Genomic DNA, 21005 nt, shown 5'->3' on the forward strand with positions numbered 1-21005 from the left:
TGAGCATTCTGGCAAGGCCTCCGACAAATCTTCCCCAAGGTCCGGGAGTTCTACTCTGTTCAAATAGGCCATGGCTCTCTCTTTAAATTCTGGACAGACCCTTGGTCGTCGCGCGGTCCCTTGAGAGAAGCATTCCCTCGGCTACTTGGAATCCAAGGGTTGAAGGTGCCTTGTCAGACCAACGACTTACTGATTTCTTGGGCTTGCAACTAGCTCTAAATCAGATCTGCCCTAACCCGGGGGAATCAGATGGTTGGGATTGGACAAGAGCTCCTTTCTCAGTCGGGAAAGCCTATGCACGAATCCGACAAAAATACGATCCAGGTGTGTCGAGCCATCTGGCATCTTAAGGTTCCGCTTAAGGTCAAGATTTTTGGGTGACTCTTGCTCCAAAAGAGACTGATGATCCACATTTTTCCCAATAGAATGTATCCAGATGCCCGACGGTATGCGTGTTGTGCACGAGAGACGACAAGGATTGCAATCATTTATTTTTGGATGCCCTTTGGCACGCACAGTGTGGGCCACCCAAGCACAGTTGGCTGTGAACGCATCATCAGAGGAGACCTTTTGGGAGTCCATGCAGAGGACCGGTCACAAACGTCGAGAAGTGGGGGCCGAGCGCTGACAGTGCTCTGGGGAATCTGGCTACACAGAAATGAGGTGACCTTTCATGGGGGGAAGGCCTCTACTGACGGGCTCGCCCATGAGATAGAAGGTCTCATAGCATCATGGTTTTCCTCGTGACGGGGATGGAAAGGGAAGAGGAAAATGTTTACATGTAATAGAGCCCTCGGACTCAAACCATGTACTTGTCAGGTGGTTACCAATTTGTTTTGGAAAAAAAAAGAAAAAAAAACAGTCCAATTCAAAGGGAGAGACCACTCGTAAAGTAAAGGTTGATGACATTGTGATACGGTTCCTATAAGAGTATACAAAAGGAGAAAATGTCAAGGACAGAAAAGGAGGGTCAATGTCCTAGAGAGGGGCACTGGTCCAGGTGGTGCTGACCTGGAAGAATAACTGCTAGGTCTTGACTGGTAGTTTAGAGGGGAATAAAGGAGACTAAAAAAATAAAGGAGGCTAGGAGGGAAGAAGGATCTTCGACAGCAGACTTTCTTGGAGCGCACCGGAACTGGGAGGGCAGAGCTGCATTTGGCCTAGACGTCCTAGCAGGTTCCTGGATACCTCAAAAGCTGGAGGCAGAAACGAAGGGGACATTCCAATTGAAAGATTAAGTATAGCGGATCCCATACAGTAAGTGTCTCATTTCAATTTTTGAATTTCTACCAATTACGATAAAAGAACATATCACATTGCAAGAAATAACTTGATCTCTTCCTCTCCCATTGATGCTCCTCTCCCTTCTGACTGCAGACGCTCTGTGATGGCTACGGTTTGAATAAGTCGAAAAAGAGTATATGTTATACTCCATCCACGCTGGTTTACATACCCAGCCAATAAAAGAGGTTGGTGAACCCAACTTTAATTGACTTATTCCTGGAATAAGTCAATTAAAATACAATCACATAGACCACTTATAACTGAGACCCATTTAAAATAGTTTAGTCACAAAAAGTAATGATATGGTCCACTTATATTATGTGGCCCATTTAAAATAGTTTAGTCATAAAAAGTAATGATATGGTCCACTTATATTATGTGGCCCATTTACAGGACCAGAGACAATAACATAAAAACAAAGAGACAAAGCAATGTCTCCAATCACAGACATTATTAAAAGACGAAAGAATTCAGTTAGACTCAGCAGTTAAGCATTTTACTGGCTCAGGAGTTTGACAGTAAGAGGCTGAACCAATTGAAGAACCTATTGCACATCTATAGTAAGAGGAGACAATTCTTAATTCATCTTTTGCATCCTTTGTATTTCGCCCTGCCAACCTGATATTTTAATGGTTTACTCTCACGTGGAAATAACAGATTCCTCCAAGGGGTTGTCCAATGGGCCGGTCAATCAGAGAGATAAATAAAAACTTGAGGAACCAAACGTCATGAGTCGAGTCCTATAAAATGGGGTAAAAATAGAGATGGATAAAGGCAGGAGATTTTACTGAGCTTAACATGGCTAGTGACTGCATCCAGTACATATTTCATTTATTTTTTTTACTCTTCTTACACAACTAACCATCAAATCTACATCATACTAGTTGCTGACAGTGACATTTTTTCATCTAATCACCCTGTACTGAACAGATATTTTAGATACTATCACAATCGGTCCGTGTACCATTTGAATGGTCGTACAATCATAAATAATCATACTTGAGGAAATTATATGATATCGACCAGAAACAACAACCAAAAATGCAAGTACCAGAAACTGCACCAAGGGTCTTTTCAACATTTGGCAAACTGAGTTCTGTTCGAACACCTTCTCCACCGACAGTCGGACCCCAGGAAAACGATCCCACAGTTAGGTCAATAAATGCCCATCTGGTAGGATCACTAACTCCATGTTAATGCTCAAAGAAGCGAATAGTGAATCATTCCCTCAACTGACATAAGCAACTAAGAAACAGACCTGTCTTTTCCGAGCCATGTATCTGTCATACATTCAGGATGAACGCCAGTCAGCTCCCCAGATTTAAGCTCCTTCTCCAGTTTTATCCTCAGATCATCCTTTGCTCCATCGAGAATCTAAGGGAAGTATCATTTTACGTTAAAGTTTGCAGTTTAATAAAATAAATATTATAGATAACATTAATCCAACAATTAAATATAAACCTGAGATGCTTTGTTCAAAAAGACTTCAAGGGTATCTTGTCCTTGATAGAACCTTTCCACATTGTCCAAAGAATTTTCCACGGTGGTACACCAATCGTCCTAGTCAAAAAAGAATAAAATGATGATAAGAGTAGAGAAATTTGAAAAAAAAGCATGCACACAGTTCGACGAAAGAAATCATTGCAAATAAAACAAACTAATTAATATCACATAGGTCAAGGAAAATTTTTGAGATCGTGGAAAATGGTGCCTCTCTTGTATTTCGCCCTGAGACAATTTTTGAGATCTGGGTGGCGGAGAGTCGAGCAAAAATTTTGACTGGATTGCCGACGGTGGTGAATTGATGGCAGTAGAGATCAGGAGTTTGGATGGCACAAAGGCAAGTCGCTGGCACAACAGCATGTCCCTGGGGCAGTGGAGTCAATGTCAGGGTGAAGCTGCCAGTTGAGGCCCACAAACGATTTCGCCAGCAGAGGCGAGGGTCGATGACAGTGGTGAGTCGCCGGCGGAGGAGTGATCGACAAGGCTGACAGTACGACCTCTAGGAGACCTCAAGGAGGCCGGCAGAGTGGTTGGACAGAGGAGGGGGGTTGACGTCAGTTGTGAGTCGTCGGCCAAGATGATTGGGTGTTTGGACAGCAAGAAGGCAAGTTTTAGGAGTGTAAAGATCAATGGTGGAGATGTCGGACTGAGGGATTGGGGGAAAGTGTCGGACTGAGGGATTGGACGAAGGTGGTCAGCATCAGCAGCAGGACGGTTGGCGGAGGCAGCAGTGAGAAGTTGAAGACACCAGGGCAAGCAACCCTGCAGGCTAAGGTGGGGTGCCGTCATGTAGGGCGACATAACGGGGAGCAAGTGCTTACCTGGATCGATCTGGCAGCGGATTGATGGAGGTGACTGCGGTGAGCTGATGTAAGGGGGGTCTGACGACCAGGCCAGGGATTAATGGCATTCCCTCTGGGCTGTTCTTGTGGAGAGGTGACGAGGTAGCAGCGGAGGGTTGACCACAGCAAATCCCATGGCAGTACTAACACAATGAAGTAAAAAAATGACATTTTACTTGGGGGAAGTGGTTGGGGGCTTCCCGGCTCTAGAGGAGGCCCACTGAGAGCTATGATAGAAAATTCCCGCATTGGGCCTGGTGGGGTTGTGGTGGAAAGATACAGTTGCTATCTTCTTCCAAGGAGCATCCATGGCGGCATATGTTGCAGTGTGTGGCAGGACACAGGGTCAATGGTAGAGTGGAGATATGATGGTGTCAGGTTTTCCTAAACGTTGTTATAAAATTCAGAGGAAATCCAATAGGATATACAATATTGCAGGCAATGGAGGTTTTTGGTCGGGCCTTTCAGGAGACTCAACCACCTCATCTTGATGGGACTGGCATCCAGAGACACCAAGGTAATGGTCCAGGAGGTGGTGATGATCAAAAGATAGCAGATGCAAATGATGGTTTGGATTCAAGGTCCTGCGGGTATCGTGAGGCCACCAATCTGTACAGCCGTGTACCTTTCTTCAAAAAGTCAGGAGGGGGAATGAAGAATGGCTCTTTTTTTTTAGGATGTAGAAATTGTACAGCCATGCACAGGATGCCAATCTAGGACAAAGAATGGCTCATTTTTCTATGATGTAGAAATTGGTAGGACCTGGGATCTCAAGACCAGCACTTTGCTAAACTGCAATTTGGCCCCCCCAAATTTAATACTGTGACAGGTACCTTCAGGGTATGGCTCTAGGTGCCGCCCCCCGCATTACAGAGATCGGGGATACGGTACAACAAATCAAAGAAGACCCTCAAGCAGCGTACAGGAGGTAAGGACCTATGGGCATCTTCTACGTCCTCTAGGGTAGAAACAGCCTCAGATTCCTCTATATCGAGAGGCACCATCAGCTGAGGGGCAAGTGGGAGGGGGATTGCATACAAGAGAATCATCGAAACTCTTTAGAAATCCATAGCCAGTGGGACTGCAGAGATGGATCACGCTCAAACAGATTTAGTGTCACCGGTAGAGAGACTTCTATACAGCCAATACCATGGACATTAGTGACACTGATGGTGAGATTTGAGGAGGTTCTACAGTTGCAAAAGGGGCCAGACGAACAACATCAGCTGCTGCGGATGTGAGAGGTTTAGATTGATTTTAAGATTGTGACCTCTACAAGGGAAGAAACGAGCAGACCTGAAGTGGCCAATGGACATGGGAAAGTGCAGGTGCCCAGAGGTTTAAGCGGATCAAAGTAGGAACTATTCTATGGCACAAAGGTGCAGTATACAGAAGGGGAAAGTTGGCACTGAGGGATGAGGCAGGGAGAAAGGAAGGATGATAAATGCAGATTTTGGAGGAGGGGCACACCAGGAAGGCAGGCAGAAGACACAGAGAAGGGCAACTCTAGGGGCGGAAAGGGCAAGGAGGCAAAGAAAGATCTACAGACGAACTGATGGGCACATGTCCCCGCCAAGGCAGTGGGGCTGCCGTGGAGGAGCCGGGGTGGTGGTTGATGTAGGAAGGTTCATTGCCATTTTCGACAATGTAGCAAAGCCACACCAGGGTGAAATAAGAGCAGCAGGTCAATCTGGCGACACCTTCCTCTATAGAAGAAGTGGAGGCCATCAAGGGGTTGAATAGGAAATAAGAGCAGCAAGTTTCTACTTTTCTTCTTTAGCTAGTTCTGGTAGTTGGTTGCAAATGAGGTTATAGACACCTTGGAAGAATTTCTGAGAGAAGGCTATGGCCTAGAACGAATCAATAAATCACGCCTATTCAACTGAAGTGCCAAAGGGCTGTTAAAGTTGGGGACTTTCAACTCATCTCACTCAACAATTCCATACATATCACCACTGCAACTGTCTTGGAAAACAGGTTTATGAGGGCGATGGAGCTCTAGTTGGGCCTCTTCAATCAGCCTTCATTCCGCGCGGTAGGGGCAGGAGAAATTCTAACCACATGGAAGAGAGAGGGGACCAGGGGTTTCACGTGGATAGTGTACTTAGCAACGGCATATGACTACCTCAGCTGGGACTTTTTGTGGTCTTCTATCAGGAAGAGAGACTATCGCACCTGATGGGCGGAATGGGTGCGACAACGTGTTACTTCTAATTTTTTCCATTTTCGGTGAGTGGCTGCCTAGAGGGAGGTAGGATCCATCCACAAAGGGGGTCAGGCAGGGGTGTAGGCAACCTTATTCTTCATCCCAGCTGTGGATGCCCTGACTACACATACCATTTAAGCATGTGTCGATGGATTGTTGAGGGGTTTCTAAATTGTGAGTTATCCAAAAGGCATTCTGTCACTCCATTACGTGGATGAAGTGGCAACCTTTATGGACGGCTCCCTGAAGAAGGCTAAGAACCTCTCCACGATATTAGACCTATTTGCACAGTTTTTTAGGCGTAAAGATCAATCTAGCCAAATCCACATTTGTGGGGTTTGGAGTATCACCGAAGGAGGACAATGCTCTGTAACCTTTGGGGCACCCATCAAATAATACCTGTGTTATGTGGGCTTAACATTGACGGGAGGTCAACTCTCCACCATAGATTGGCATCCAGTGATAAAGAACAGAGTGTTGTCGAAGAGGGATTGCATGTTGCTGCTGCGATCGATCCTCTCGGTGAAATCAATCTTTTACCTCTGGGTCTTTACAATACCTACAGGTGTTGAAAAGTATCTGGAAAGCTTGATAATGAGATTTTTTGGGAAGGATCCAGGTCTGGGAACGACCCGGGGATGTCCTTGGCTTCCTAGGACATGGTATGCAGAACCAGAGGTTAAAGATCTAGGGACTGGGTACTGCTGATTGTCAGCAGATGTCCACCTTCTTTCCCTTTATACTCTCTCTCCTATACCATGTACTTCTCGGTATTGTATATCTACCCTTCTGGAATCCAGTTGTACCGAATCCATCATATTGGATCCAGAGACCCAATTGGTGTAAACCCAGTATAAGTACTGAGTAATCGTGCTAAACCTAATCAAGTAATATTTTTGGTTGAATCTCTCTTTCCCTTTCTGGCAGCAAAGGTTTGGACAGGTGGAGAGTGAGCTTGACGATTGCTTCTCCTCAAGATCAGCTGAAAGCTGACACTGATAAAATGGGTAGGCAAAATTATGAGGTCAGAGGAACATGAACTTCGTAGAGGACAGTTATGGCTCAGGACTGGATTGGGAGAGGTGTGTGGAATCTACCTTGTGGCATGAGATAGATCTTTCCTAGAACCCAGGAACTTTTTGGCATCAAACTAGGGAATGGCTCCTTTCATCAACATTGGTTAGATGGCTAGTCAGCTAGAGGAATTCAAAGGGAGGAGTTCCCACACCATTCCGCCTTCAACTGAATCCCCAAACTACAGTAAGGAAGTGCTGGGACAGCACATGGAATCTGATCTTGGACGGTGCTCTGCCTGACTAGACGGTGCAAGAGCAGTTGAGCACGCAACAATTGATATTACAGCTCAGACCTTTGAGAGAGAGAGAGAGAGAAGAGATCTGGGAGTGGAGAGGCACCTCCTAGGTTTGGAAGATAAGAGAGGGATTGACGAAGGAATCAACAACCATCACCATGCGTGGACTTCAATAGGAACAGAGTGTTCCCATAAACGAGCAATTTTTTTAATGGTTGCTGATTAGGCCATAACTTGTGTCACGAGCCCCCCAGACAAGAATGTTCCCGGATGCCTCAACAGAATGCATTAAATGATTAATGGACAAGGAAGATTGTTCCCACCTTTTCTTTGTATGTCAGTTCACCCAGCCAACATGGGCATCCCAACAAATCCAAGGGGTGAAAGTCACGCCAGTCCAGGCCTTCTGGGGCTCCACCACAGGAGGCGGCACAGGGGGAAGATGAAATGAGGAATGCTAGTAACAGTGCTGTAAACGAAATGGATGTACCATAATGACGTAGGTTCTAAGGGAAAGATGGCCTTGACAAATATTTTTTTTCATTAACTGGAGAGATTTAATTCATTTTGGTTAGGAAGGGAGCAAAGGAGGGGCCATTCTGTACATAATGTGTATTTAACTTCCATATATTTTAATTTTTTTGAAGAAAATAAGGAAGACCACCCTTAATTGGTGGTCAACCTACTACCATTAACAATGGAAAATATGTATTTTAATACCACAAGATAGATCACCGTTCTCAGATGATCTTCCCTATTTTCTTCAAAAAATCAGGAAGAAGGTCAGTTACGGAAAAAAGAAAAAGATCTTCCTAAATAGACAAGATTAGCTATTAAATATAAAAAACAATTATTGAACTATAGCTATTAAATATAAATAAATGAACAGGACAGATTGATGTCTGTTCTCAGGTGATATTCCCTATTTTTTTTCAAAAAAAACTAATCGAATCAAAATGAAAGGTGGGTCCGGACGTAATTAATTGTCAAGATAAATATTGATGCAATTATTTTAAATATCAAGTCAATAAGTCAGAACAGAAGTTGCCGAATACATATTTAAGGAATAGAAGAAGTAGTCTCACCATGTCGATTTCTTCAGCTGCTGTCCAGGCGAACTTCGACATCGGGTGTTTTACATACAAACCCTTGTGGCTTTTGACTTCTTTGAGCTCTGCAATCGTCAGATTTCTTTGAGAGATGCACAAAGATTCGAAATTATTTATAAAACAAAACACCTTTTGCAATTCAGACAGTTGACAAATGATAATGCATTATGTTGTTCTGAAGTTCAGTATAGATGCCTCGCTGAGATCCATCGCAAATCAAAAAAGAGAGAGAGAAAGAGAACAAGATGAGAAGCTAGAACGGCCTAAACCTCAAGAATTTCCAATTATGAAAAACCTTACCCCCACAATAGCTGAGTACAGCTAACTGAAGCCCAGGAAAACCTAAAATGATTGTTCAACTTCCATGTCCTTTTGGTACATGAATTGTATTAATAACAATTTGGTGAATCCTGACAGTTAAGAACTTTCCCACCCAATTATTAAATGGGCCCTTAGGAGCCTGTCCAGACCTTCTTGGATGAGTCCTTAACAGGACTCAGTTAGCCGCCATAAAAATGAAACAACAGAAAAATGAATCCAATGACCAAATTACTATTCATTTCAATGAATTGTTCAAGCAAAGGAACACCATATAGAACGCACCAAGAATGCCTTTAATGGAACTGCCCGGTCGTAAAATTTGCGCTTGTAGAGTTTTGTTCTGTAATTGAGATAAGAGATTAATCCTTAGAATAAAAGAGATAGTAACACTTTAAATTTCACACAAGAAAAGCATAAATATATATAGTATCGGGTTGATCACTGATTCCTGGTAAAAGTATCAATCTGAAATTGAAATTGTCTTAAAAAATCATAAAAGACGAATGAGAACTAAAATTTGAGGTTGGAAATTTGGGTTTCAATGAGATCATTAGAGCTACTGTTTGATCCTATGTTACATATCAATGCTATGATCTTCTTCCATAGGGAATATCAGATCTGCAGGAACAGAACTTGCCAGCCTCCTTGCATTAGGGTTTAGCAATAAACGACATTACTATACCTGAGACTGGGGATTATATACCCATAAAAGAAGAGAATTGGACTGGGCCCAGAAGCAATTTATGTGACCTAATTCACACGTGCGTGAACAAGCCACTTTAAAAGACAAGGTGGACCACCTGTATCAGTAATACATAGGCCTAAAGTCACAGGGAAATTCGAAAAATATGGGAGGGAGGGATTTCCTCTGATCAACAGAGATCCTCTGCTCAAATTAGGAATTATTTTATCTTTGGCTTACTTGTAAGTGTGGGCCTTAGAAATCACGAGTATCTTCAACAATGTTCATCTCAAAACGCATAATTGGCCGGCCCTACAATAAAACTAGAAGCTGTCTCCCTACATCTTACCCATCAACAGAGATCGTCTGCTCAAATGAGGAATTATTTTATCTTTGGGCTTACTTGTAAGTGTGGGCCTTAGAAATCACGGGTCTCTTCAACAATGTTCATCCCAAAAGACATAATTGGCCGGCCCTATGATAAAACTAGAAGCTGTCTCCCTACATCTTACTCTGGCTAAATTAATAAGAGGCAGATTCTATAACGCTCTCTTCCCTTTCATAAGCCCATTAGGGGCCTTTTTGTCCCTTCATTTCCCCTTCAAACATTTAGCCCTCGTTGGAGGGCAGTCTCTTCATTTTGGTAACTATGAGCCCACCAGGCAATGTACACTCTGTCGGATCTCAACCATCTTTGCGACATCCACACTCCCACCCCTCCTCGTCCTCCTCTCAGTATCATCCATTCTGCCAGAGCCCATATACTCCCTTGATACATCCCTCGGGAGGAACGTATCAGATTCATTTTGCTTCAGAAAAACAGTGTGTTGAGACCCACTGATACTCGTAATGGAAACTCCAAAACGCTGTCCTCAACAAAGTTCGAACACAGAACAATTGGGGAAAAGGTGGAAAGGATAGAGGGAAAACAGAAAGGAACGGAGTGGAGCACCCTCGCTCCCCTTGTCGGCAGGAGGCTCGGTTGCTGGGTTTACGGTCGCTGTAGGAACAAGAAGGAGAGGAGTTAGGGTCAGGGTAAAAGGGTGAGAGAGAGAAAGGAGGGGACTCACGATAGGATTTTCTCTGCCTCCCAGCTCCCTGGTCTCCTCTCTTAAATAGAGAGTTGGTCAGGAGCCGAAACGTCCCCCAGGGAAGTCGAAGCGCCCCACAGGGAAGTTGAAAAGTCAGGGGAAGTCGAAGCGTCCCCAGCGGAAGTTGAAACATCAAGGGGCCTTTTCGACTTCCTTCTCTGGTAAACCCTTAGGGGGGTCTTAACAATTCTCCCCCCTTGAAGCGCCAACTTGTCCTCAAGTTGGAATTCTGGAAAACGGGCAGCCATCTGCGCGGCATCCTCCCAGGTTGCCTCAAAATCGGGGAGACCCTGCCATTTAATCAGGACCTGTGTGCCTTCACCTGTATATTTATAGCCTTGGAGGGCCTCTGGGGAAACCTGCCAGACGAGGTCCTTTGATAGCGTGGGAGGTATCTCTTGAGAGGCTTCGTGGATGCCCACTGCTTGCCGGAACTGCGACACATGAAAAACCGGATGCACCGTGCAATGGTTCGGTAATTCCAGCTTATAAGCCACGGGCCCCACGCGGTGACTGATGAGGTACGGCCCAAAGTAACGTGGGCCTAGTTTCTCGTTAGGGGGGCGTGCCAAGGAATTCATACGGTATGGCCGCAGTTTGATGTAGACCATGTCTCCTACTGCGAAGGAGATATCACGACAGCGCTTATCAGCTGAGTGCTTCATGATGGCCTGGGATTTTTGGAGATGGTATTTCAAGACTTCCAACATCAGATCTCGTGCCTCCAGGAGCCTGTCCACCTCTGCCACGGGCGACGGGGACGAACCAAAACGCACCAGGGGAGGAGGATCCCGACCGTAGACAATCTTGAAAGGCGACGTCTTAGTGGCCGTGTGATAGGCAGTGTTGTAACTGAACTCAGCCCATGGCAACCATTGGTGCCTAGAATTGGGTTTATCCCCTGCAAAACAGCGCAAGTAAGCTTCCAAGCCCCGATTCACAATCTCCGTCTGTCCATCGGATTCGGGATGATATGCAGAACTCATGTGGAGCTGTGTTCCTTGCTGTCGATGTAACTCGCGCCAGAATGCACTTGTGAAAACTCTGCCCCTGTCAGACACCATGGTTTTCGGAATCCCATGCAGTCGAACAATCTCTCGAATGAAGATCGTGGCAATGTCTTTAGCCGTGAATGGATGCTTGACTGCAATGCAGTGGCTGTATTTGCTGAGGCGGTCTACGACCACGAGGATGCTGTCGAAACCCCCGGAACGCGGCAAGCCCTCCACGAAATCCAAGGAGATGTCGTCCCAAATTTGCGCCGGTATCGGAAGTGGCTATAGAAGGGCCGCCGGAGCCAAGTGGGAGGATTTGAACTGGAGACACACCTGGCATTGATTGATATGCTTCTTGATGTCGCTCTTCATGCCGATCCAATAGAACTGCTGTTTGATGCGGTGATAGGTCTTCAAAAATCCCATGTCCCCCCACGGCCTTGCCATGGAATTCTGTGAGAACGAGTGGAATGAGTTCTGATTTGCTGGGGATGACGAACCGGTCCTTGTAGAGCAGGAGATCTTCACGAAGAGTATACTGTGCATTTCCAGGGAATCCTTGACGAAGATCTGCAATCACCGACTGCCACTTGGGATCTGCAGCGAGCTCACGACGTAGAGTCTCTTTGTCGTGCCACACCGGAATGGACAGCGAGCAGAGGGCCGCCCTTTCCAGCTTGGGTGAGAGTGATAGCGCATCCGCCACCTTGTTAGCCCTGCCTTCCTTGTATTGAATCTCAAATAAAAAACCCATTAGCTTAGAAACCCACTTATGGTAAGGCCCTTGTACCTCCTGTTGCACGAATAAGTATTTCACGCTGTACTGATCGGTCCGAATAGTGAATCGTCGAAACATAAGGTAGTGCCGCCAGCGGTGGACCGCCCACACTATGGCAATGAGTTCACGTTCGTATGTGGAACGTGCCTGTGCGGTTGGTGGAAATGCCTTGCTGAAGTAAGCCACGGGGCGGCCTTGCTGCATCAAGACAGCCCCAACCCCCAGTCCAGATGCATCGGTCTCCACGCAAAATTCCTGTGAAAAGTCAGGTAAAAGTAATACAGGGGTAGTGGTCATAGCAACCTTCAGTTTCTCAAAAGCCTGCTGAGCGGCCTCCGACCACTTGAATGCGTCCTTCTTGAGAAGCTGGGTGAGAGGCCAGGCGATGGTCGAATAATTAGCCACAAACCGGCGGTAGTAACCGGTCAACCCGAGGAACCCACGCAGCTGGCGCACAGTGCGGGGAATGGGCCATCCCACGATGTCGGATATCTTGCCCGGGTCGGTAGCCACCCCTTCTTGTGAAATCACATGGCCCAAGTACTCCAATTGCCTTTGTAAGAAAACACACTTCTTAGAATTCACGCACAACTGGTGAGCAGCCAAGGTGTGGAATACTTCCTGAAGATGTTGCTCGTGAGAGGTACTGTCACGGCTATAGACCAGTATGTCATCAAAGAAGACGAGCACAAACTTCCTCAAAAAAGTTTGAAATATCTGGTTCATGAGGGCCTGAAAAGTGGCAGGAGCATTTGTAAGGCCGAACGGCATAACCAGAAACTCGTAGTGACCTTGGTGCATGCGGAACGCAGTTTTGGGCACATCCTCGGCATGCATTCGAATCTGGTGATACCCGGATTTCAGATCCAGCTTGGAGAAGATCGACATCCCATTAAGCTCTTCCAGCAGCTCGTCAACCACCGGAATTGGAAACTTGTCCGGAACACTTATGCGATTCAATGCCCAATAATCAACACAACAACGCCATGTCCCATCCTTCTTGGGGACCAGCAACGCTGGGCTCGAATAAGGGCTGGTCGAGTGACGGATTATTCCTTGTGACAGCTGCTCTTGTACTACCCGCTCCAATTCATACTTCTGCGCAGGCGAATAACGATAGGGTCGTACACTGACTGGGATGGCGTTCGGCAAGAGAAGGATGCGGTGGTCGATGCTGCGACGCGGAGGGAGACCCTGGGGTGGTCTAAACGTCTGGGGAAAGGTCACTTGCAACTTCTCACATAAGGGGGATATCTCAGTCTCGGAGATTGGCTGAGAAATGCCCAACGCATAATGAAACTCTGAGTGAAACCTCCCCGAATTTCGACGGCGGTGCTCGGGTCGCGTGGAAAGAGGCGTGGAAAGGTCGCCCTTGAGGGTATGGTGAACGCCGTCAACGCTGAAACTGAGCATCAAGAGATCATAATTAGTGTTCACCCAGCCGAGGCTCTGCAGCCATTGCACGCCAAGAACCACTTCAATTCCGATGCGCTCCAATGGTAAGAAATCTTGGATGATAGAGAGGCCCTGCACTGTTAACTCCAGCTCTCAGCATAGTTGATGGCCTTGTAAGACATAGCCGTCGCCCAAGGTGATATCATACGGGTTGATGTCGATCATCTGAATGCCCAATTCATTGACTCATTGTCTGCAGATAAAGTTGTGCGTCGCACCTCCGTCGACCAGAATAGATATTCGCCGCCCACGAAGCATGCCCATCAACTTCAGTGTGCCCTGCGAAGTTAGGCCTAGCATTGCATTCAGCGTCACCTGGGCGGTTCCCTGTAGCTCATCATCTGGGGTTGGGGGGCATTCCTCTTCGTCCTCCGATGAAGGGCAGAAGTCGGCCTCACTCTGGACCAAATAATGCCGCAGCTCGCGCTTGCAGCGGTGACCCGGTGTGAGTTTCTCGTTACAGTGGAAACAATGCCCCTTCGCCTTCCGCATTCTCCATTCTTCCTCTGTCAGACCCACAAGGTCCTGCCCCCTTTTTTGCCAGGCTCGGAAGCCATTTGGCCCCCCACCGCAGCAGGTAGAGACCGTGTGCTTGGCGGTGGTCGGTTTCCCCGCTCTCGTAGGGAATGAGCCATTGTCATCTTCGTTTGAACCCCCTGCAAGACTTGAGACAGCTGGTGCTCGGCCTCGAAAGCATATTCTTGCATCTCATCGAGGGATTGCGGCTTACACCTCCTGACCTCAGAACGAATATCCGGTTGGAGAGCCGAGAGGAATGACTTTGCGAGGATGTCGGAAGGAATAGTGAACGCGTACCCTGCTAACAGCTCAAATTCCGCAATAAGTTCTTCCACTGTCCCCCGCTGCTCGAGCTTAAACAAGCGATGATGCGCCTCATCTGTCGAATACCCAAAGCGCTTAGAGATCCGCCTGCGGAAGTCGTCCAAGTCTGAAAACCCAAAGTGGTCATCACGATAGCAGAACCAATCCAAGGCTTTCCCTTCCAGATGCATCGCCACCAATTGAAGACATTCATGGGTTGCCATAGGGTGCAAACGGAAGTATTGATCAACCCGTCGTAGCCATCCTTCCAGGTTGTCACCCGAGAACACTGGCAGGTTGCCCTTGCCGTAAACACGGGGGCGATCTGAGTGACGTCCTATTCCAGCACGAGGGTCTTCATCAGGCACGTCGCATGCAAGCGGAAATGCCCACGTCGTGTCTCGGTGTGGTAGGATCGGTGGAGGTCGACCCGTCACACGAGTACGCTGAGTAGCCTGACGATCTGCCATGAGAGGAATTCCAGTATGGTGCCCCCCGTGATCTTCTAGGGGAAAGGCGCGTGCCGGTGGTAAGCCCGAATCCCACTCTGGAAATCGCGCGTCTGGGTCGCTCGCGCCGGTATGCCCGGAATAAAGCGGCACCGACCCACGCATGTCTTGCATAGGCATGGGTATGGATGGAGACCCACGCAGCCGAGGATGTGGGGGCAGGGGGGCGAGACGCGGCATGCCGGGAACCAACAGTCCTGTGTGGCCAGGCGGCACGGGAGCCGGTGGTGGCAGTGTGTCGCGAAGGGAAGCGTTGTCGTCTCCCGAGCTGTTGGGTCGCACCGGAGGTCTTGGAGACGTGCCCTGCCCTGTGTCCGAGTTCGTTCCTTTGGTAGCGAGGGTTTGAAGAATCCGTTCCAGAGCAGTAGTCGTCTTCTGACTTTCGTCCAACCTCGCCGTGAGCGCAGCCAGGGTGTCTGCTGTGTTTTGGGAGACAACGGACAGCTGGTCCACTCGCCCTTCTAACTCCTCCATTCACCCTAATGTCAGCCCCTTCGGCATGCACAGGTCGCTGGAAGGTTAGGTCTGATACCAAAATGTTGAGACCCACTGATACTCGTAATGAAAACTCCAAAACGCTGTCCTCAACAAAGTTCGAACACAGAACAATTGGGGAAAAGGTGGAAAGGATAGAGGGAAAACAGAAAGGAACGGAGTGGAGCACCCTCGCTCCCCTTGTCGGCAGGAGGCTCGGTTGCTGGGTTTACGGTCGCTGTAGGAACAAGAAGGAGAGGAGTTAGGGTCAGGGTAAAAGGGTGAGAGAGAGAGAGGAGGGGACTCACGATAGGATTTTCTCTGCCTCCCAGCTCCCTGGTCTCCTCTCTTAAATAGAGGGTTGGTCGGGAGCCGAAATGTCCCCCAGGGAAGTCGAAGCGCCCCTCAGGGAAGTTGAAAAGTCAGGGGAAGTCGAAGCGTCCCCAGCGGAAGTTGAAACATCAAGGGGCCTTTTCGACTTCCTTCTCTGGTAAACCCTTAGGGGGGTCTTAACACAGTGCCATCTGTTTTTTTCCGAGTGAAACGAGATATGAATCCCCTCAGTATCCAAATCATCAACCAGAGAGGAAAGGTCGTCAAGATAAGGGTTTATGGGAGGAGCACATTTCCATGAATTAAAAATTAGAATATACAAAAGCTAAATAATTTAGCCTCATAAGGAAAAGCTGACCACAGTCCAGACTCCATAAAATCGCATAGGGAAAAAGTTAAGCAGTAACTAGAAACGTTGTGCAGATAGAGAAGGCAAAATCATAAGGTTAGCGTTGTTAGCATTGACGCTAAGTTCCAAACATCCGTACCTCTTTAAGAGTGTTGAGTTCCGACTCAGAAAGGCCCCTCCTGCAAAACTCGAACCATTGATTCATACTGTGAGATCCATAAACGAAAGAAAAGAAAAACTGCAGAATATGAAAGGATTGATGATCTCAACAATGTAGTTCATGAATGTCAAAACTGATTATGTTTAATCTCCAAGGTGATTAGAACCATGTATGTGCATCCAATCCTTTTAAGATGCTCAAAAGTAAAGGTTTTTGATAGTTTAGAAGAAAACCATGATGAAAGTTATAAGCCTTCATCTCTGAGAATTACTTCGATTATCCATAATTTTTTCCTACCTTTCAATGATGGTAGACAAACTGTAATCATTCTAAACATACTCATGAGTAAACTCATCAGGAAAGCGTTTTTCCAATCAAACTTGTTTTATTTAAAATAAAAATCTGTGAAAAAATTTACTGACCTGTACCCATATTTGACTTTTTTAGTGTCGTGTCTGAGGTTTAAGATGAAAATATTATACGCATCCTCAACCTGAAGATAACCAACTATACTGGAAAATAAACGTTCCATTGCATCAATGTCAACTTGCCAAAGAACGCTGCCATCATCCCTGTAAAGAGCGTAATGTTCAAAGAAGGAAGAAGAAATACAGAGCACGAATAAAGAGGAGACCGAAGAGTACTCATTCTCATGTTCTATCTTATCTGTTTAAAGATAATTACCTGGGATCTGTGACATTATCCCTGCGGGCAAAAATCTTTATTGCACGTTGAAAGATAGATGTTACCTTCGGCCCCATGTCAGCAGCATGGACAGAAAAACTGCATTTAACACAAGAAAATCAACCCAGTAATAGTAAAAGTGGTATTTTGCCTTTGAAATTAGTAGAATCGAGTATCAAGACAGTAGTTGAAAATATCGCAAACCTGAGGAGATGGCTGTCTAGCATTGAAAACATTGAGGTATCCTCTTTTGCAAGTAAATACTTTGGTATTAAAAATTAGTTCAACAAGCCATCAAAGAGAACTTCTTTACACTAACAACAAATTTACAGCAGGATGCTGCAAACTTCCACGATGACTTTCCCATGGGTCTGTCCAATGAATAGACAATTGTCGACATGATTCCATGAAATATATATGTATATGTGTGTGTGTGTGTATAAATCAAACTGGTTCAATCCATTCATTGTGATATATTCATTTTTTTTCCTACCAAGATTTGGCATTTGTCAATCTGACTGGTTATAGTCCATACTATAACAGTATCACTAACCAAACGAGGGGACTTTATTTCTGAACCTAACAAATAGGCCTCATATCCAATATTTTTAAGAGCACCCTAATAAAAGAGTAAACATGATTTGAAGAAATGCTCAATACAAAATAAAGGCGACATTGATGAAATCGAGGACTTAATGAGTTAGGCAATAGAAAAGATTTGATTAAATCATGCCTCTTCACCACAGAATAAATGGCGACCAAAATTTAATAAAAATAAAGTCACGGATTTATGTTACATCCAAGAATTTTTTTTCTAATAAATATTGAAGGACGTTTTCGTCATGATGTAGCACGTGTAGTCACATGCTGTGTTAAGTTGAGACAAAACTAACCTTTTCACTTCCATCTATGTAAAATATACTTCCGTTTAATGCAAGAGAAAGTGGATATTTTCTTATTTTGTTTCTCAATCGTCTCTCCCTTGTCAATGCCCTAAGAGAACACTTTGCCTCCATCGCTCTTTCTGTCTCCTCTATTGTTCTCTCTGCCTGCAACCTAACGAGAGCTCAATTTCGCCATCCTAGCAGTATTAACAGCCCCCATCACCAGATGGGGTGGGGTCATCCTACTTCAGAAAGAAATTTAGAAAGAACCCTGGCCCAGATAAACCTACAAGTTAAAGGAGCACTGAACAAAAAGGGATCATGGAATTGGTATCATCCTGTGTACTCCTACCTAGCGTAGTTAGTTCTCCAGACCAGGGGTCTCCAAGTTCAGTAGCAGAGAGCCTCACCTTCTCCGTATGTGATTATCTTGCAGCATGCATGTATTCCCTCATGTTATCCCTCTTCCCTCGGCCGTAAACCAATTGGATTGATCTACTGAACATCAATTTTGATAGATTACCGGTGCACTACTCTTAGTGATCTTGTTTTCAAAAAAAAAAACTACTCTTAGTGATAGATTACCGAGGCAATAACAGTCCTCAATTTTTTTGGCAAGATGTAAGAAATTAGCAATCAATCTACACTTTGAAGGGGAGTTTTGTCAGTAGCTTGACTGCCAATTATTTTTTTTAAAGAACAGCTTGACTGCAAATTATGAAAGCTCAGTGTTCCAAGACAATGAAGAATTATATAAGCAATGAGAAATCGTCATCTGAATATGATTTAATGAAACACGTGTTATTAAAGGGAAAATAAGGATAAGTAATCACTTGTAATTAATGTGGCCGACCAGTGGAAGGTGGTGATGTTGCACTTTCTTTGCCTGGATCTTGTAGAATGGGTTAAGAACCTCGCCAATTGGTGGAATACGAGTATGCTCAAAGATATGATCTATTTTTAGAAACCATCGTTCCAGCTCTTCAGGACCTAACCTAAATCCTACGCGAAAAAAAAAAACTAATAAGGACGGCACCTAAACCATTACAATTCTATCGAAAAATGTGACGTACAAAGGTTACCTTGATTTCCTTGTCCATGGAAGCCTATGAAGATAAAGTTAGTAGGAACGGGAAGGTACACGGAAGCAACCTCTGATATATCCAGATAATGTGCGATATTGCCTAACAACATTTCAATAGTGGATGAAACAAAAGCAATGGTTGGAAATAAATAATAAGAGAATTCTTCAACAAAAATAATAATAATAAGAGAAGAAATTTAAAAAGGTTGTAACCAAATATCCAAGCACTAGTTACAAATTTGGTTCAAAAACTTTGCAACAAGCAGAGCCGGATAAACGAGAAGAAATATTCATTAATAGATCTATCTGATTTCCAGGAGACCACGCCTTTGAAAGATAAGCACTAGACTATTAGGGGTCACAATTTCAATGATGATGAGACTGTCAACCAAAATATTTAAGTATTGTTTTCTTTGATATATTTCCTTTTTGGATACTTTCCTGTATAAGCAAATGGTCCTTCTATCATTAGCCCATATTGACGTACAACTAGGCCAATATATAAGCCAAGGGATACCATGAGAAAAGATAATGCAGTTATTTTTTGTTTCTTTATCTCCTTGTCTTCTCCTTCACTCTTCTAGGGTATCCTAGAGAATTCTATCATTAGAGACAGGAGAAGCCCTGACACAATGTTCAACATGGTATCAGAGAGTTCTGAGACAATTGTCTGTGGCGCAAGCATCTGTCAAGCATGCATAATCGTTGTCGTCATTGAAAATGTATCATGTTCGGCGAAGGTGTTCTCGGAGCACGTTTGTTTGTTGAAGACATATTGTGAGTGATGTGGAGCACACATCATCGTCTTTGAAGACATATCATGATTGGGTAGTGATTACATGATCAAGAATTATTTTGCGCAATCCTTGTGTGGGATTACATTTTCTTCTCTACCGTATGAGGCCTCTGTTGGGACGACAATCGTCACAGACACTTTTTTTCCAACGGTGTGGTGGTCCTTGGTTTGATGCCAAAGTTGATGTGTTACTATGGTTGTCTTACACGTTGAAGTGAAGGCAGAAGCAAAAAGTGATGCCTACACAGTGCAGTGTTAGTCGTCGAAGACCTTTTGCATTTGAAACAGTTGTAGCATTTGTCAACGGAGGAGCCGGAGACTAACTATCTCCAGATTAGTCAGCAGGAGCAAGGATTATCTTCTATTTTACACCACATAATCCCTTTTTCTTTAAAAAGTGATTTACACCATGGAATCCCTGAATCATTCAAATATAACGGGCTAAACTTACTACATTGGAGAAACTTTTGTTCAAATGATTATTGAAGGAAGAAGATTGAATCACCACTTGGTTGAAGAGGTCAAGCCATCCAATCCACGTTATACAATGTGGAAAGTAGAAGATGCTATTGTCAAGACCTGGATTCTCACCAGTCTGCAGAGAGACCTAATCCCAAAATATCTTCTTTTTTTTTTAAGAAAATAAGGAAGACCACCCGAAGCGGTGGTCAACCTGATGCTTTTAAGAAAAGACGCTGTGTAAAAACTATATACAACCTGACCAAAATGGCCTGCCACTCACTTCACTCCAAACCAAAAAAATATTAGTGCCTTCACGTCTTGTAGGACATTCTCCATGGAAGCCTTCTTTCCCTTGAATACTACTTCATTACGGTGCAGCCATATCGCCCATAGCACCGCAAGGAGTCTTCCCCAATCCAGCTTGCTCCTGTATCTTCCATCACCAGTTGAGGTCCAAAATGCCTCATCTGACGACACATCCGCCCCTGCCAACTCTTGCGATGCCCATACTCCCTGGGCAAAGGGACATGTGAAGAATAAGTGGGCGCAGTCTTCATTGTCTCCAGAGCACAAGGGCACTCTGTGGAAGCCATCGGGACCCATCTCTTGCGTACATCTCTTGTAACTAATCGTCTCGGCCTCAACAACCAGCTGAAGAGCCTCACCTTGAGCGGGATTTTTGCTTCATCAACAGGGAGCATGTGGTGGTGATTGCTGAATCCTCCAGCACGTCACCTCTGAGCTTCATATAGGCCTCTTTTACCGAAAATGTTGTCCCTTGCCATATCCATCCATCCCGTGACTCCCTCGTCGGGCTAAGAGGGAGAAGAACTTGTTGCATCTTCATAAATTCCGAAAACCGTGGCTCCG

At 45.3% G+C, this 21005-nt stretch overlaps 1 protein-coding gene across 1 annotated transcript in view; it reads right to left on the reverse strand.

The window, feature by feature from the left end:
- LOC144712828 (uncharacterized) overlaps positions 1-21005 on the reverse strand; it is a 51540-nt gene that overhangs the window by 20043 nt on the left and 10492 nt on the right. The window contains exons 4-13 of the mRNA XM_078587161.1: positions 18876-18977; positions 18627-18795; positions 16910-17008; positions 16648-16797; positions 16205-16244; positions 8860-8917; positions 8233-8321; positions 2746-2844; positions 2543-2658; positions 2336-2454 (exon numbers count right to left, since the gene is read on the reverse strand). Coding sequence (XP_078443287.1) covers positions 2336-2454; positions 2543-2658; positions 2746-2844; positions 8233-8321; positions 8860-8917; positions 16205-16244; positions 16648-16797; positions 16910-17008; positions 18627-18795; positions 18876-18977 — 1041 coding nt within the window. The remainder of the gene's footprint in view (positions 1-2335; positions 2455-2542; positions 2659-2745; positions 2845-8232; positions 8322-8859; positions 8918-16204; positions 16245-16647; positions 16798-16909; positions 17009-18626; positions 18796-18875; positions 18978-21005) is intronic.

Source organism: Wolffia australiana, chromosome 15, assembly GCF_029677425.1.
Source record: "Wolffia australiana isolate 7733 chromosome 15, ASM2967742v1".
Taxonomy (NCBI): domain Eukaryota; kingdom Viridiplantae; phylum Streptophyta; class Magnoliopsida; order Alismatales; family Araceae; genus Wolffia; species Wolffia australiana.